The sequence below is a fragment of the Nannospalax galili genome, unplaced genomic scaffold (genome assembly GCF_000622305.1).
Source record: "Nannospalax galili isolate Female #2095 unplaced genomic scaffold, S.galili_v1.0 scaffold263, whole genome shotgun sequence".
Classification (NCBI taxonomy): domain Eukaryota; kingdom Metazoa; phylum Chordata; class Mammalia; order Rodentia; family Spalacidae; genus Nannospalax; species Nannospalax galili.
In genome coordinates this window covers 1016916-1036319 of record NW_008350402.1, presented here as the reverse complement: position 1 = coordinate 1036319, position 19404 = coordinate 1016916, and the positions used below count along the sequence as shown (strand labels likewise).

At 38.5% G+C, this 19404-nt stretch overlaps 1 protein-coding gene across 2 annotated transcripts in view; it reads left to right on the top strand.

Annotated features, from left to right (window-relative positions):
* Dcaf10 (DDB1 and CUL4 associated factor 10) overlaps positions 1-19404 on the top strand; it is a 61363-nt gene that overhangs the window by 12703 nt on the left and 29256 nt on the right. For both annotated transcript variants that reach the window (XM_029570729.1, XM_008847672.2), the window contains exon 2: positions 10776-10889. In XM_029570729.1, the coding sequence (XP_029426589.1) occupies positions 10776-10889 (114 nt within the window). The remainder of the gene's footprint in view (positions 1-10775; positions 10890-19404) is intronic.

The following is a 19404-nucleotide window of genomic DNA, read 5'->3' as shown; positions in this document are numbered from 1 at the left end:
TAATTAGATAAGTAGATATATGTTGTGCGTAGTAAATAATAATGTGAGGCTGGGGAAGGGCTAGATGACTCAGTAGTTAAAGGCGCTTTCTGATAAGCCTGACTGCCTGAGTTTCATCCCTAGGATCTACATGGTGGAAGAAGAAAATGGACTCCCAAAGGTTGTCCTCTGATATCCATGAGAGTGCCATGGCACTCATGTACACACACTACACACACACACACACACACACACACACACACACACAGAATAAATAAATGTAAAAAAATAATATGGGGGGATATATATAGTAAAAGTAAATTTTAAATGAGATGAAATGGGATTGGTAATTGAAGAAATGAAAAGCAGATACTAAGAACATAGATTTAAACGAAAAAATTGCTAATAATTAATTACATTAAATGGAAATTAATTACATTAAATGGAAATCAGGATAATTGTTGGTTAGATTTTTATTCTTATTTTGTGGTGCTGGGGAGCCAATCCAGGGCCTCATGCATGTTGGGCAAGTGCTGAGCTGTATCCTCTACCTTGGTTAGATTTCTAACAACTGTTTACAGAAAACATACCTGAAATGTAAGGATACTTAAGTTTTGGCTTAAAAGCATGCTAAAATATATTATTGCTAGTATTAACTTAATGAAAAATGGTATACATTAATACTGGACAACCCACAAAACAAATCTATAATTTCCAAGGATTGAAACTGAGCAAAAATTGAGCAAAGTATATTCTTTAATGAAAGCGCATTTAAACTTGAATTAAATAGCTAGATTAAATATGACTATGTTTGGTGAGGTGACACATGTCTGAGGACCCACATGGTGGAAGGAGAGATCTGACTCCCACAAATTGTCCTCTGACCTCCACACACATGCTTATGGTGTGTACCTGCACATTCTCCCAGGTTCAGGAACACACACACACACACACACACACACACACACACACACACACACACATACAGAGCCAGGTGTGGTGGCACACACCTTTAATTCTAGCACATCTAGGAGGCAGATGCAGGAGGGTCTCTGTGAGTTCAAGGCCACCCTGGTCTACATAGTGAGTTCCAGGCCTGCTGAGGATAAAGGGAGACCCTTTCTCAAAAAGACCAAAAAAAAAAGAGAACTTCCTTAATCTAATAATAAGAATCTACCAAAATTCTACAGCAAATATTATACTTAGTGATGAAATGCTCTGAAGATTAGGAGGAGTGCCTGCTATTAATATTTATATTTACATTGTTGTGAAAGTCCTAGCTAGTATAATAAAGAAAAGGAGAAAAGAAGGTTTTTGTTGTTTTCGTTTGTTTGTTTGTTTTTGGTCTTTTTGAGACAGGGTCTCCCTGTAGCTCCAGCTGGCCTGGAACTCACTATGTAGAACAGGCTGGCCTTGAACTCACAGAGATCCATCTGCCTCTGCCTCCCAAGTGCTGGGATTAAAGGCATGCGCCACCACACCAGCTAAGAAGAAAAGAAGTTTTAAAAAAGGACAAAGCAAAAAAAGAAAAATTAAAAAAGGACAAAGCAGTGATTTATAAATGATGTGGTCTATTGATGAAGAAAACCTATTGCCCAGAGGCAATGTATTAAAATAGCAAAATTAATGGATAAGCCACGCATGGTGGTACATGCCTTTAATTCCAGCACTTGGGAGGCAAAGGCAGGTGGATCTCTGAGTTTGAGGCCAGCCTGGTCTCCATAGTGAATCCAGGCCAGCTGTGGCTACAGGGAGACGTGTCTCAAACAAACAAACAAACAAAAAGATTGATAGATAAATAGCCAGTATTAAAAATTAGTTATATTTCTGTACACCATCTATAAACAAACCAAAAGATTTAAAAACATTTGCAGCAACACCCAAAACATATCAGGTAGCCAGGAATAAGTTTAACAAGATGGACATGACTCATAGAATACCTATATAGTTTCACTGAGATAGTTATAGAATTTTTAAATAAGTGCAGATATGCCATGTCATGGATTAGATAATTCCATATTTTAAAGATGTCAAGTCCATCCAAACAGCATGGGGAGTAGAGAGATGGCTCAGCAATTAAGAGCACTGGCTTCTCTTAGAGAGGACCCAGTTCAATTCCCAGCACCCATATGGCAGCTGGCAACCATAGGTTCCAGGGAATCTGAGTTCCTCCTCTGGCCTCTGCTGGCATTGCACATACATGGTGCACTTGCATGCATGTAGGCAAAACACTCATGCACATAGAATTTGAAAATTTAAAAATAAAATATTTTTAAAATATAAAAATAAAATTCACAGCATGATTTTGTTTCTGTACATAATTTGAAAAGTTGACTTGAGTGTATAAGGATGTTCAAATGCCCAAGAACTGCTATGATGCTACTGCCAAGAACATCTTGTTAATGTGGGAAGGTATAGATTACTATATGAGACGATTCAATGTCATATGGTATAAATTTTACCTAGTTAATCTGTAAAATCACTGCACCCCATTAACAATCCCAACAGGATCTTTTGGTGGAACCTGACATGTTTTGATAAAATTCAGTTAAGAAACAAGCAGGGAGCTGGAGAGATGGCTTAGCAGTTAAGAGCACTGTTCTGGCAGAGGACTTGGGTTTGGTTCCCGGTGCCCACATGGTGACCAACAACCCATCCATAACTCCAGTTCCAGGGGATCTGATGCCCTTTCCTGGCCTCCACAGTCATTACATGAAACAGGTGCAAAACATTCATACATATTAGAAAAAAAAATAAAATAAAATAAAAATATGGTGTTGGGAGTATAGCTTGGTTAGAATGTTCAAGGTCATCCTGGGATATCCTGTCTCAAAGACAAAAACAAAAATATGGTAAAGTGCATGCCTAGCATATATGAGGCTCCAGGTTCAATCCCCAGCACTTTAAAACAAACAAAACAAAAAAACAAGATGCTGGGTGTGGTGACTTACCTGTACAGCTATAATCCCAGCTGAGTGGCTAAAGTAGAGGATCACTAGGAATTCCAGGCCTGCCTAGAATACAAGTAAGACCCTGTGATGGTTAATCCTGATGGTCTATGTGGTAGGATTTAGAATTACTGAAGAGACATGCCTGTGGGCATTTCTGGGGGGGATTATCTAAATAGGCTTAATTGAGATTCAAAGACCTACCCTGAATGTGAATGGTCCTAGACTGAATTCAAAGAAGCAGCTGAGCAGCAGTATTCATTGCTCTCTGCTTTCTGGCTGTAGATGCCTTGTGACCAACTCCCTCAAGTTCCTGATGCCATGATGGGTTTTACCCCAAAACTGAGCCAGAATAAACTTAATAAACTTAAGTTGCTTCTATTAGATATTTTGTCACAGTGTCAAGACAAAGTAACTAATCCAGACCCTGCCTCAGAAAAATAAAACTCATATTAGTCACGAATGTTTACAAGCAGTGAACAGGGTATTATTTTGTATATGGCAAATATACTATAGGGCTGGAGAAATAGCTCAGCAGTTAAGAGCACTTGCTGTTCTTACACAGGACCCTAACTCAGTTCCCATGCACCCACATAGCAGCTCAAAACCATCTGTAGCTCCAGTTCCAGGGGCTCCAATACCCTGTTTTGGCTTCCATGGGCACTAGGTGTGCACACAGTGCTTATACGTACATACAAGCAAAACATACATACAAAATTTTAAAATGTCATTTAAAAACATTTTATTCTTTGAGAATTTCATATAATGTATTTTGATCATATTCAGACCCCCTTCCCCATTTTCATCCCCATCTACCTACCCCTGCCCCGACTTTGTGTCCTCTTATTATTTTTTTTAAGGCCTATTGAGTCTAATTTGTGTCCCCAAACACTTTTGGGTATGGGTCCATCACCTAGAGCTTGATCAATGTACACAGCGTCATATCCTTGAAGAAAACTTACTCTCCTTTTCCCAGCAGTTGTCTGTCAGTTGCCAATAGCTCCTCAGCTACAGTTGGGGCTTCTTGCCCCTCTGGGATTTTGTCTGGCTTGAGCTTATATGGGACAGTTTTTGTCACAATTGCTAAGTTTATATGTGCAACAGCCCTGCTCCCTGGAAAACACTGTTTCCTTGTAGTTCTCTACCACTCTCTCTGGCTCTTATAATCTTTCTGTTCCATCTTCCCAAATGATCCCTGAGCCTTGGGAGGAGAGGGTGTGAAAAAGAAATAAATTTTTTTTTTTTTTGGTCTTTTTGAGACAGGATCTCCTTGTAGCCCCAGCTGGTCTGGAACTCACTATGTAGACCAGGCTGGCCTTGAACTCACAGAGATCCACCTGCCTCTGCCTCCCAAGTGTTGGAACTAAAGGTGTGCACCACCATGCCTGGCTAAGAAATAAATCATTGAGGTAACACACACACACACACACACACACACACACACACACACACTCACTCTGAGCCGGGCATGGTGGTGCAACATATTCCGTTCCAAAGGCCAAAAATGTCGAAAATATTTGGGAGCTTTTATCTAATCCTTAAAAGATTTATGGCTACCTCTTTAGATGGGGGGGGATGTTAGAGTAGCCAAAAGCCCCATAAAAAAATAAATAAATAAAATAAAGAAGAAAGAGTACATGAAGTTATCATAAAAAAGTGATGGGGTGATATGGTAGGAGTTGGAAGGGAGGGAGTGGGCATGGATTTTATCAAAACACCTTATATGCCAAGTATGAAATTCTCAATAAATTATTTTAAAATATTTTATTATTTTTATGTTGTGTGTCTGAGTGTATTGCCTGCATGTAGGTAAGTGCACCTGTATTGTGCAATGCCTGTGGAGGACAGAAGAGGCCATCAGATCCCCTGGAACTGGCCTTACGGACAGTTGTTAGCTGCCATGTGGGTGCTGGGATTCAAACCAGGTCTTCTGCAAGAACAACCAGTGTTCTTAACTGCTGAGTCATCTCTCCAGCCCCTGTAAAACTTTTAAAGGGTAATAGGGTAATATAGTGTGATGTTGCATAGAGTACAATACAGAATTAAAAAAAAAAAACTTACAGATGATAAAAATGGCCAATGAGAAAAGGGTAAACTATCATAATGAAAGTGTTTATTTTGTCTCCCATGCCAGATAAAATTAATTTGAATGTTATATATCATGTATAAAATATAACAATTAAATTTTTCAAATGTTCTAGTTAGGTTTCTCATGCTGTGATAAACACCATGACCAAAAGTAACTTGGGAAGGAAAGGGTTTATTTGGCTTACGCTTCTAGGTGACAGTCCATCACTGAGGATGTCAGGGCAGGAACTCAAGCAGGAGCAAAATCAGGAACCATGGAGGAATGCTGCTTACTGGCTTGCCCAGCTACCTTTCTTCTATAGCCCAGGCCCACCTGCCTGGGGATGGTACTGCGCTCAGTGGGCTGGGTCTTCCTACATCAATTAGGATTAGTAATTAGGAAAAAGGCCTCAGATTGGAGAGATGGCTAAGTGGTTAAGAGCACTGGCTGCTCCTGAAGAGGACCCAGATTTGGTTCCTGGCACTTACATGGTGACTAACAACCAACGGTTCCAAGGGATCCCTCTTCTGGCCTCTGTGAGTACTACAGGCATGTGGTACACTTACATGTAGGCAAAACACTCAAACACATAAAATAAAAATAAGGAAAAAAAAATAATAGAAAAGAAAAATGCTTCACAGATAGGACCACAGGCCAGTCTGATCTGGGAAATTCTTCAGTTGATCTTTCTTCCAGATGACTCTAGGTTTGTGTTCGGTTGACAGCTGAAGCTAACTGTGATAAACAGTAACAATTTTATAGATCTCTAATTTACAGTGGGTTTGTTTATGGGGCTGGAGAGATGGCTTAGCTCTTAAGAGCACTGACTGCTCTTTTGGAGGACTGGAGTTTGATTCCCAGCACCCACATGGCAGCTAACTCCGTAACTCCAGTTCCTGGAGATCTGGAGCCCTTTTCTGACCTCCATGGACATTGCAGGACACAGGTGCACTTACAACACATGCAAGAAATACACTCATCACATAAAATAGAAATACTTTTTAAAATTTTTAAATTATTTATTGATTGCTTTTATTTTCTGAGACAGGGTCTCACTATGTGGCCCAGGCTAGCCTCATATTTGTGATCCTCCTACTTCCAGCCTACTAAGTGCTGGGATTACAGGCATGTGCCACCAAGCCCAGTTTATAGTATTTAAGAATATCCCCCCAATCATTGATCCACTTACTTAGGCACAAAAATGAGAATAGTTCATTGAACTTCTAAAATTGTGTGTATTAGCTTGAATATTTTTACTCTGGATGGAACCAGTATTAAAATCCGTCTCTAGTTTTGGTTGCTCTAACTGAATACTACAGACTGGGTCATTTTGAAAGAGCAAAGTTCTTATTTAGCTCATGGTTCTTGTAGCAGTTGATATTGATTGTTAACTTATGGTATCTAGAATCACCTAGGAGATCAGGATCTGGGCATCTATCCCAGTGAGGGATTATCTAGATTAGGTTCATTGAGATGGGAAGCCCACCCTAAATGTGGGTGACACCATTCCATGGGCTAGGGTTCTGGCCTGAATTCAGAGGAGAAAGAACTGAGCACAAGCACTGCTCTCTGTGTCTTGACTGCAGTAGGACCAGCTGCCTGCTCCTGTAGCTGTGGTAGACTGTACCCTGGAACTTTGAGACAAAATAAACCTTTCTCCTTTTTGTTTTGTTTTGGGTTGGTTTAGTTTGTTTATTTGTTTGTTTTGGGACAGGGTCTCTTGTGGCCCTGGCAGGTCTGGAACTCTGCTATGTAGAATAGGCTGGCCTTGAACTCACAGAGATCTGCCCAAGCGCAGGGACTAAAGGCGTGTGCCACCACACCCAGCCCAAAGTTGCTTTTGTCAGGGAATTTGATCACAGCAACAGGAAAGTACTAATATGTTTATGAAGTCTAAGTCCAAGAGCATGGGGCTGGCATCTCATGAGAACCTAATGTCTGCATTATAACATGGCAGAGACTATCACATGGTGAATGAGCAAACATGATAGACAACAAAATCATACAGTAATGCATTAATCTATAAATGCAGGAGTGGATTCATCCACTTATGAGAGCAGGACTGTCATGACCAGTAGTCACCTTTGAGGTCACACCTCTCAACACTGCTGTTTTTGGAAGCAAGTTGTCTACACATGAAATTTGGGGAGCATATTCAAACCAAACCAATGTTTAATATTTAATATTCTTTAAATATTAAACATTGCAGTCCAGATAGCTCAAAAAATGATTCATGCTGACACCCTTTAAAGTGCAATTCCAAGTCTGAAAAGATAGCTCAGTGGTTACAAAGCACTGGCTACCCTTGCAGAGGACCCAGTTTGTTTCTCAGTACCCACATGGCAACTCACAACTGTCTGTAACTCTAGTTCCAGGAGATCCACCTCCCTCTTCTGGCCTCCACAAGGACTGCATACATGTGGTGTACTTATATACATACATACGTACATACATACATACATATATACATGCAGGTAAAACACCTATATACATAAAATAAATCTTTTAAAAACAAAGGGCTGGGTATAGTGGTGCATGCTTTTATTCCTGGCATTCAGGAGGCAGAGAGACAGGTGGATCTCTGTGAGTTCCAGGTCAGCTGGGCTGCCGAGCCTCCGCCCAGCGAGGCAGGACGTGGAGCTCAGAGTTGGGGGCCAAGGAGGGGTAAGTGCGCTGCTCGCCCGTTCACCGGCTCCCTCAGATGCAGCAGGGAGTTTAGTCATGCAGGAACTCGTTTATTGTGTTACAGAGCTTATAAAGGCAAAAACCACAATCATTAGCATAGGCGGGAACCTATCCTCCAATCCTGTGGAAGGTCACGTAGAGCACACAGGCTCCTTTCAATGTACTACTATGGTGATCACGAGGTGCTCACGCATTTTCCTCCTGGTTAGTCTCCAATCACATACACTTCCTCTTATTTTTTGTCCCTGGTTCAATTGCTTAGCTCCTCCCCCCACTGAGGCGGTTGGCACCATTTTGAACGCAGTTTTCCTACACTGGGCTACAGGGAGACCTGTCTCAAAAAGACCAAAAATTAAAAAGTTAAAAAGGAAGAAAAAAAAGTTAAATTCCATGGTTATTAAATATGGAGAAGACCACAATTTTGTAGGTGTTTTTCCATATCCCACTTTATCTAAAAAAACAAAAGTTTGTGCTATGGGAAAGAACTCATGTGTGTAACTCTGTAAACATAGCCAAATATAAATGGCTTGAGAGGTCATAGATCCTATAGAAAAATCTATGTCATATCCCTAGACAACTGTAATTTATTGCTGTATGCTAAATATGTAAATACAAACAAGTATACCTCTCACCACTCATCAAAGAAGCTTCTTTTTGCAATAGATGGAGTTTTTACAGAGTATGGTAGAGTTCCATAACTGGTCAAACTCAAAGACGAAGTGTCTGTGAGATGCCCAGCCCTGAGTGACACATCTACAATGCGAGCTCTCTATACCTAAGGCTCAGGGAACATAGTGGAATAGGGGGCAGAGAGAATATTAATGCATCTCTCAAATCTCACCAGCAAAGCTTCCTCATGCAAGAGATGGTGATCAATGTAGAATGCCACAGCTGGCCAAAATGTAGAAAATAAGAGACTGCAGAGTTCATTTCCTTGGATAGGACTCCTATATTAAACCTCAGCCACCCAGGGCTCAGAGACCATTGCAGAAGAGGGGGTGGAAAGATTTTCAGACCCAGGGGTGGTGGATGACTACAAGGATACAGTTTTCCAGGCAGCTGGGAACTTGCTCATTTGAGCATAAGCAATGGTGACAACACGCACAAGACCCATGCAAACTCAAACCAGAGAAAACTCAGCACAGGAGGGGAAATAGGTAAGAAACGGAGCACAGACTTGACTCAATAGGCCTTAACATATATGACAGAATACATGAAATCTGGCAGGAGAGGGCCTATGGGGGGAACAGATAGGAGAGGGAGGGATTAAGATGTATCAAATGCACAAAAATTCAATTTAAAATAGAAAAAAATTTAATGTTTGTTCTAATAGAAAAGCTTGGCTATTTAAAATTCAGCCTTAATGCATGTTCATCTTACACATACAAAATTCTGATTACTATTGGTACTGTAAATTGGGAAGACATAAGAGTTTCAGAGACTCATGATTTCATTTGCTAAATCTGAATCTGAAAGAGCAGTACCTACAGAAAAATTAAGACTTAAAATAAGACAACAAATTTTCATCAATCAAAATGAGTCATGAAGGGTTTATAAAAGTATAACTTTGTAATGTTAATGTAGTTTTTGTTTTGAAATAATTGTGTGTGTGTGTGTGTGTGTGTGTAACTTTGTGATAAGGAAGGCCTGAAATATGAGACAGAACTAAAAAGTCATAAAGGACAGAGTGGTAAGTTTGACTGTATCTAATTGGTTTGGTAGGGTATAAGCCAGACCTTTTCTAGTACATTTTATAGAAGCTGATAAATGTATAATTTGGTTGCTTATTTTTCCCCCGAGTTCCTTGTACACACATTTGTTTACAACTAGCTTTCCTTATTTAAATATGTTTTCGAAGGTGAGCATGGTAATACATGCATGTAATCCCAGCACTTAGGAGGATTGCTTCAATTTCTAAAGACAGTCTGAGCCTTACTGAGTTGAAGTCAAGACTATCCTGAGCTGTATAGTCAGACAGACTGATAAGGAAAATTTCCATATCCATATAAAGCTACCCATTTGTTAACTTCTGAGTAGTACAGTAACTTCACTTTGCAAGATTCAGTTACCTATAGTCAACAACAGTCCAAAAAGAATAAATGAAAATTCCAGAAATGACTCATAAGTCTTAAAATTTCATACCATTCTGCATAGTTTGATGAAATCTTATCCTTTCACCCAGGACATAAATCATCCCTTTTCAATGGATCTACACTATGCACTTAGCTACTGGCTAGTCATTTAGTAGCTATCATAGTTACAAGATCAGCTAGAGTTGCACAGTACTCATACTTAAGTAACCTTTATTTTAGGGAATAATGTCTACAAAGCACAGAGGTGTTGATGCTGGCAGTTGAACTTTCTGAAGGATAAGCCATAAATTCTTCTGCAAGTGAAAGTTTGAAAGATACCGACTTCCCAATGAATGAAAAACAGCTGTGCTGAGACTGGTAAACTGCAGAGTAGAATGCTTTGAGAGTAAGCGCGTCCCCTTTATTACAGCGCTCTCTTTATTTTGATTGTCATTAATATTTTACGGAGTCTAATTTATAGATTAAACTTTAGAGTAAATGTGTACATAAATAGGAATAAAGTGGTGTGCAAGGGGTTCTATACTATTTTAGTTTCAGGCATCCCCTGGGGATGTACCAGTCCTTCATGAATAAAAAACAAGCATTGTGTGCCATGGCTTAAACATAATTATTCTCTCTCATGTACATTTAGGTTGCTTTCAATTTTTCCTTTTTCCAATGAAATGTATCTTTATATGTGTCTCTGTATTTATTGGTAATTATTTCAACTTTACTAAATTCCCAGAAAATATTGCTGAGTTAAAGGATTTGCGTGTTTAAGATTTTGGTAGATACTTTTAAGATGGTCCCCAGACATAAGCTGTGGCAGCTCACACTTCATTTTCTGTGTGTGTGAGCACATCTGTCCTCACCAGCATGGATAGTATCAATCTGCTGAATGTTTGCTACTAAGAAAAACTCAGACAATCCATCCCCCCATCTCATCTGTAATTGTGTAATTATAAGTAAGTGAACCTAAGAGTGCTAGAAAGCTGAACAAGGGAAATGTGTCCTTGCTTTCAGGTCAGTCCTGACAGTGGCTTGCGAACAGACTGAGGTTCTACTTTTTGACCCCATATCTTCAAAGCACATAAAGACACTTTCTGAAGCTCATGAAGACTGTGTGAATAATATCAGGTAAGTGTGCTAGTGAAAAGTAAGCTCGATTAATGTGATGCAGATAATTCTATTTAAAAGTTAGTGAGAGTATCTCATACCTTGTCTAGTTGGAAAACATTCTTTTAATTATAAAATTTACTGTCAATGATTTTGGATTGGAATCTTTCTGAAGCACATTGTTCACTTCCATGTCATTTATTTTCTTTCCTCTTTGTGTGTCAAGGTCATCATTATGAACCTTAGCCATGTATTACACTGTTCTTTGTCTTAACATCTCTCACTGTCATACCACACCCCAAATCCAGACTACTAAGAGGAAAAGCACATGCCTAGAAGACATTGTTGGAAGCCAGGTCCTTCACTATTCACTAATGTGGGAAGTAAAACACAGTTGGACAGTTTGGTGGATTAATAAGCCATTAAGATGATGATTGTAGAAACCACATAGCAACACAGAAAAATGCTTGGCATAATACAAGTTAAAATTATAAAAAGTATACAAGTATGGAGTGATATAGAAGAAAAAATTAAAAGGATACTTTTAAATCCTAGCAGTAGTTTAGTCAGAATGGGTAGTGTATCATTAGTTTTCTATTTTCTAAGTATATGAAGTGAAATTGTGTGTGACAATTACTTCTAGCTAAGGCAGCATACTAAGTTTTGCTGTAACTCCATTGTTGCAGACACAGAACAACTGACTAAACAACACAAAATTCTGAAACAATGTAGCAATCTCTGTGGGTCAGAAATGGAACCCTGAACCCACAGGCTGCTGGTTTTTCATTCTAGAACTGACATCTAGGAGAGGCCATCCTGTCAGTTAAAAGATGAAAAATACCAGAGAGTTTCATGTGAACCAGATCCAAAATCACTCCAGGAAGCCGGATTCTAGTTGGAATGCCTATGTCACGTATAAATCTCTTTCCTACCTACCAGACTTAGATGGTAAAGGCACAGCCTCATCAACAGAAATTGAATGAAGGTACTTGCTGACCCAGTGACTGGATGTGTATATATGATATTTCCAAACCAGAGCCCTGAAATGCCATTAGAAAGCCTGGTGATAAACTAGGGGTCCAAACAGCCAAGTAGAGGCAACTAAATCCTTAAATAGAATTTCTAGGGAGGAAAAAAGAGTTAGCTTATTATGCTAGAGCCTATAACCAAAACGTCAATACTCACAAAGACATATAATAGTAATACAACAAAAGCAAACCACCAGAACAGGAATGTTCTCTGGATGAAATTAATTTTATGGAGTAAGTAGTCCAATGAAGACTTTATTTTAAAAAATAAATTATTTATTTTTTTTTGACTAGGTAATACATGCACGTGGTACAAAATTCAAAGGTACAAAAGGGTAAACAGTGAAAAGTAAGTCTATTTCCACCTCTGTCACCTAGCCACCCAGTTTCCCTCCCCAGAGGCAACCACTATTACTAATTTGCTATCTTTTTTGAGACAGTTTATGCATGTACAATCATATAAATATATATACATACACTTTTATATAAATGGTAGCATTCTACACATACCTGGCCTTTTTCACTGAACATATTTAGAGATCATTCCATATTAGTATCAGTGGGATGGTCTTATTCTTTTTAACGGCTGCATAGTATTCCATTGATTGGGAAATACTTTAAAACATTTTTAGAATGCTTAAAGAAATAAAAAGGACTCTCTCCAGTTAAAGGGAGCTGAGGATTATAAATCAAGAGAGGTGAAACAAATGAGCTAATATAGTAAAGTGTCAACTAGAATACATGGAAATTTAAAATGTTGCTGTATAAAGTTTTTTTAAAGGGAGGAGGTGGCTAGGGCTGTAGCTCAGCGATAGAGCACTTGCTTAGTATGTACAAGGTATTAGGTTTCATCCCCAGCATTGCTGGGGAGGGGGAAAAAACTCTTTGGAGCTGGAAGGGGCATGTTCCAATCTGGGGGCTGGGAATGTATCTCAGAGGTAGAGCATTTGTGAAGCTCTGAGTTTAATTCCTAGCACCAGAATTAAGGATAAAAAACGTGGGACTGGGAATGTTGCTTATTGCTTGCCTAGCATGTGTGAAGCCCCTGGGTTTAATTCTGCCTAAAACTGAGGAAAGTGGCTCAGGCTTATAATCTCAGCACTCAGCAGGTAAAGACAGAGGAACAGGAATTTAAGGTGATCCTTGACCAGGGAGTTCCGGGCCAATTTGGATTACACAAGCCTGTCTTTAAAAAAGAAATAGGACTGGAAAGATGGCTCAGTGGTTAAGAGCACTGACTGCTCTTGCAGAGTACCTGGGTTCAATTCCCAGCACCCACATGGCGGCTGACCATCACTCATAACTCCAGTTCCAGGGGAATCCAGTGCCTTCTGTTGACCTCTACCAGCATTGCATGACATGAGTGTTCTTACATACGTACAGGCAATATACTCATACACATATAATAACAGTAATAAATTAAAAAATTTAAAATAAATAGAAAATAGCTTGGTGTGTGGCACACATTTGTAATCCCAGCATTTAGGAGGTAGAGGTAGGAGATCCAAGAGTCAAGGTCATACTTGCCTACAGAGAAAATTCAAGGCCAGTCTGAGCTACAGGAGACCCTGTCTCAAAAACAATACAAAACAAAATTAATAATAATAAAAATAAGCCGGGTGTGGTGGTGCATGCCTTTAATCCCAGCACTTGGGAAGCAGAGGCAGGCAGATCTTTGTGAGTTTGGGGCCAGCCTGGTCTACATAATGAGTTCCAGGCCAGCTGGGGCTGCATGTAGGTAAGTGCACCCATATTGTGCAATGCCGGCAGTCAGAAGAGGCTGTCGGATCCCCTGGGACTGGAGTTACAGACAGTTGTTAGCTACCATGTGGTACTGGGATTCAAACCTGGGTCTTCTGCAAGAACAACCAGTGTTCTTAACCACTGAGCCATCTCTCCAGCCCCAGTTCTTGAGATATTTTACTTTCATTTTCTCATACTGTCTTCAAAATCCAGTGTATTTTTATGTCTAGGACACATCTCAGTTCACACTGATCACAGAGCAGGATTTCTGAAGCCAGTTGGGGCATAGAAATGCCAAACTGAACAATGTGCTTTTATATAGTATGTTCTAGTTAGCTTCTCTGTGGCTGTGACAAAACACTGAGCAAAACCAAACTGGGGAGGAAAGGGTTTATTTCATCTTACTCTTCCAAGTTATGGTCCATCACTGAGGGAAGCCAGGGCAGGATCTCAGGGCAGGAACCTGGAGGCAGGAACTGAAGCAGAGACCACAGATGAACACTACTTACTGGCTTGCCTCCCTTGCCTTACTCCATTACCCTCCTTATACAGCCTAGGCCCACCTGCCCCAGGGATGGCATCACCCACAGTGGGCTGGACCCCCCTGCATAGATTGCCAGTTAAGAAAATTCCTCACAGACATGATCCAAAACCAGTCTGATGAGGAAATTCAGCTGAGGTTCCCTCTTCCAGGTGTCTCTAGTTTGTGTCAAGTTGACAAAAACTAAGCATCACACAGTGACAACAGATAGGTTGATGTATAGGAAAGTTTTCTTTCATGGTATGGTATAATATGCCAAGGCCCAAATCATGTTTAGGAAGAAGATAGAAATATTAAGCAATTTTGGACATTATTAGATCAATGCATAATTAAGTATATACAATTTTTTTTTTTTCGGTCTTTTTGAGACAGGATCTCCCTGTAGCCTGAGCTGTCCTGGAATTCACTATGTAGACCAGGCTGGCCTTGAACTCACAGAGATCCGCCTGCCTCTGCCTCCCAAATGCTGGGACTACATACAGGCTTCCGCCACCATGCCCGGCAAGTATATACAATTTTTAAAAACCTAAAATAACTAAAATTTTGGAAATGCAACTTCAGAAAGGGGGGAGACAGGATCATTTCAATAGATATAGGAAAGTTTAAAATTTTTTAATTTTGCCGGGCGTGGTGGCGCATGCCTTTAATCCCAGCAGAGGCAGGCGGCTGGCTCTCTGTGAGTTCGAGGCCAGCCTGGTCTACACAGTGAGTTGAGGCAGGAGGATCTCTGTGAGTTCAAGGCCAGCCTGGTCTACATAGTGAGTTCCAGGACAGCTGGGGCTACAGGGAGACCCTGTCTCAAAAAGACCAAAAAAAAAAATTTTTTTTTTTTTAAATTTAAGCTAGGCGTGGTGATATACACATTAAATCCCAGCACTCTAGAGGCAGAGGCAGGTAGATCTCTGTGAGATCAAGGCCTTTAAGTTTTGCACATTGACTTCCAGGCCAGCTGGGGCTACAGGGAGACCATGTCTCAAAAAAAAAAAAAAAAAAAAAACAAAAAAAAAAACCAAAAAAAAAAACCAAATACAGAAATAAATGAAAATTAAAGCCAAAGAAGGATGATAAATAGAAAATAAGAAATAGAAAAATTCCAAATATAAGAAATTCATAGAAAATATAAATGAATTGGTACCCTTAATTAAAACAGTCTGCAATTTGAATAAGAAAAGGGATCATTCTTATAATATATAGAGATTATTTACACAGATATCAAAAATAAAAAACTGGTCAAGATTATTGATATTGGACAGATGAAAAAGCTAAGGCATTAAAAAAGATAAAATGCAATAGTACACAGTATTAAAAGGAAAGCTCTACCAAGAAGATAAAATAATCACAAACTTTTATGCACCTTAAACCTAGCTGAAAAGCAAAAACAACATTACAAGTATATAATAATAGTGAGATTTTATTAGTTGAGTACAAAACTAGTCAATGTAAATCAGACTGCTTAAGAGTTAAACTGCAGAAAATTTAAAATATCCTGGATAACTTTTCTAATAAAAACAAATGCTGAATAAAACATGTAGGTATATGTATGTATATATGAATGTATATTTTAATGCATAATTTACTGGATAGGAAAGAAAGGAATTATTGGGTTAAAGGGAATGGAAGTAGGAATACAAAGAAGTAAACAGGTATTCAGATAGCTTTTATTGTAAGCATGTGCCAAGTGCTGGTGATGCTGAGCTTTTGATTTATAGAAATAGGGCATACAAAGGACAGAGAGTTAATTCTAGAACCAGTTCCATGTAAAGATTCTGTTAGAAGACTGCAAAAGCTGGAGCCCAAAAGATTTCACTCAGCAAAAGGTTATCTAGAAATAAACCACTCTTCATCTAGACTAACACTGGGGAAAAGGGTTTCTCCAAATCTAACCAAATCCAGTACTCATACTGGAAATCCTCTGTGGAAAAATAAACCTGGTACTATAAAAGAGTCAATTATCACCCAATTAATCTCTTAATACAGTACACTTTTGATTAAAATACCATCAGGGTTTTTTATAAAACTATATTTAAAGGCATGGTGGTGCATTCCTATAGTCCCAGTACTTGGGAGGTAGAGGCAGGAGGATCTCTGAGTTCGAGGCCAGCCTGGTCTACATAGTGAGTTCCCGGACAGCTGGAGCTATGGGAGAGCCTGTCTCAAAAAAGACCCCCCAAAAATTATTTAAATTTTTGCTGTGTTCGTTTTGGAGAAAGCTAAAACTAGGCACAGTAACCCTCCAGGTATGAAATGTCCTGGGATAAATTAAGTGGGAATGGACTGGAATAGAAGACCTAGAAACAGACCTAGGAAATATGAGCATTTTATATAAAAGCAGAAGCATTACAGATTGATGAGAAGAAAATGAAGAGAGACTTGATGATATGTGTGAAAAAATAAGACAAAATTACATCTTTGCCTCATGCCATGGCTGAAAGTAATGTCCAATTAAAGACCTAATTAGGAAGTCAACCTAAAAAGAATTAGCATCTAGAATATACTAGACAATAACCTTTTAACAAAATATGCAGAGAATCACAGTGAGCAATAAATATTTAAAGGCTTTCAAACTTATTAGTTACCGTGGAAGTGTATATAAAAACAACAATGAAGAAATACCAAGTATTGGCAAAGATGGTGAGAAGTAGAACTCTTAAATTGATGAGTCTGATTTGGTAAAATTGTTTTCAAAAGCAGTTTAGAAGTGTCTGGAAAATTTGAGGATCATTATATTTTTAGGAAATTAATATACACTAACTATGTATATTAGATGCATAAAGAAGGGAAGGTTTGTTAAAGCATTATAGTAATAAAGAGGAGTTGGAAATAACTTTGAATGTCCATCGTGAGGAATGTAGGTAAATTCTAGTGTACAATGGAATACTATACATCAGTTAAATGAACTAAAAGCATCAGCATCTGATGTATATCTCAGAAATAAAAAGTTGAGACAGAAAAGCAATTGTAGAGTGAGCTGTACAGTATGATACCATTTATATAAAATTCTAAAACTTTACAAACATAAGCTTGATGAAGGCATGTATTTGTTCTCAGTTTTTTCCTAGCACTTAGAACTGTGCTTGTACGTAGTGGGTGCTCATTAAATAATCTTCCAGAATAAACTGAATATAAACAGTATGAGAAAGATATTGATGGATACATACATATGAATTCATGGTATTAAAATCTTGCATGGGGAATGACAAATTGTGGATAGTGGTTCCCTCTGGAGAGGGAGGGAGGGGAGTGGGGTTGGGGAGGGGCTCACAATGTACTTCAGCTGTGTTTTTATTTTCAGAAAATTTGGAATGATAACAAAATGCTAAAATTTTATAAAGCTGGGTGGTGGGTATCATAGGTGTTTGTTACATTCTATATCTTTATTTCTAATTTTTACAATTTAATTTTTCCATATCTCAAAAAGAATAGACTTGTGTCCAGTTGTTTGCCCCTACTCAAAGTGACCTTTGACTAACCTGCTGTCAACCCCATGCCTACAAATCTGAAGCTGTGTCTTCTGATTTGCTGATTAGAAAAATGGATTCTAAAGCTTGTTTAGAAGTACATGTAACTGAATTGGTTAAGGAGCTGAAAATTTTTTTGGTACATGAACTTAAGTGTGTATTACTTATTAATAATATTAGCTTCCATTTTTTGAGTCAAAGCTGTGAAACACCTTTCATACAGTATATTGTCAATTTTTTTTTTTAAATTATGGGGGGTGGGCTGACAAAATGGCTCAGTAGGGTAAAGGTACTTGCCACCAAGCCTGACGACTGAGACTGATCCCTGGGACCAACATAGTAGAGGGAGAATTGATCCCTGCAAGTTGTCCTCTGACCATCATATGTGCAACACACACACACACATTTACTTTATTAATTAATTGAAATGTTCATTCTTTGAGGCAGAATCTTGCTGTACATAGGCCAGGCTGGCTTTAAACTTGTGATCCTTTTGCCTCAGCTTGTTGACCTTCATGGTATCCTTATGTACCTATTTTAAGGAATAAGGAAACTGCAGTGCACATAAAGAGATTGCCCAGTGTTTTATACAGAGTAGGTGGTAGAAATGGGATTTTTATGCAGTTCCATTTAGAATACTTGACTGCAACTGTTCAGCGATGTGGCCATAATTTTCTGGTTTCATTCTAGATAGTTGTTTTGCACATACTTAGTATTATTGTCTACTTTATTTCTTAGTTTTGTGGATTGTTAATCTTGTAAAATAACAGCATTGATAGTTGTAGAGAGTATTTTCTATTCATGTTTTAGGAAAGAAAACCATTTGTAATTTAAATAAATACCTCTATTTTATAGGCTTACTTCTCATTCTTGGGAACTTTAAATTTAAGAGTCTTTGTAACAATGCAGGTCCCTCCAGTTATGAGATCCCAAGGAGAAATCCCAAGGTTTCTAAGAATATTTACTTAGTTATGTGACAAAACCTAGTCTAGCACCCATTTAATAATTCAGGGTCTGTTTTTCCCTCTCACTGTCTTTGTTGGTCTTGGAATAGTTTGTCTACTTCACACAACATAAGACAAAAATACAGTGCTTGCTATTAGGAACATGAGAAATAATATATGCATATATAATTTCAAAAAATCCTGAAAGTGATATTGGAGAAGTGGTCAAGATGCATATAAATTCATTGGTAAATGAGGATCTGATAGTTAAAGAAAATATGAATTAGAAAAAATAAAATGATAGCTATAAACTAGTCATTTAAAAGAATTTTGTGACTATCATCTCACTGGACTGTGAAAAGACTGTTGGGAAAATTGATAAAATCTGAGTATTTATGGAAATTATGGCCTTTTATTGTAGTACATAACTCAAATATAAAGTAAGGATGTCATATTCTATCATAATTTCTTTTAAAAATTTGTTTTTGATTTATTTTTTTTATGTGTATGAGTGTTTTGCCTGCATGTAAGTGTACCCGTGTTGTGCAGTGGCCTCAGAGACCAGAAGAGGGTGCCAGATCCCTTGAAACTGGAGTTACAGTTGTTAGCCACCATGTAGGCACTAGGAACCAAACCCAGGCCCTCTGCAAGAGCAGCCAGTGCTCTTAACCACTGAGCCATCTCTCTAGTCCCATCTGTCATAATTTCATTGGAAAGATCATACCAAAAAAACCCCGAGATTTAATTCATTCTTTTCTAAGAATTTGCATATAGTTCAATAAATGAGGAAGAGTTTATTTTCATGACTTTTTATTTTTATTT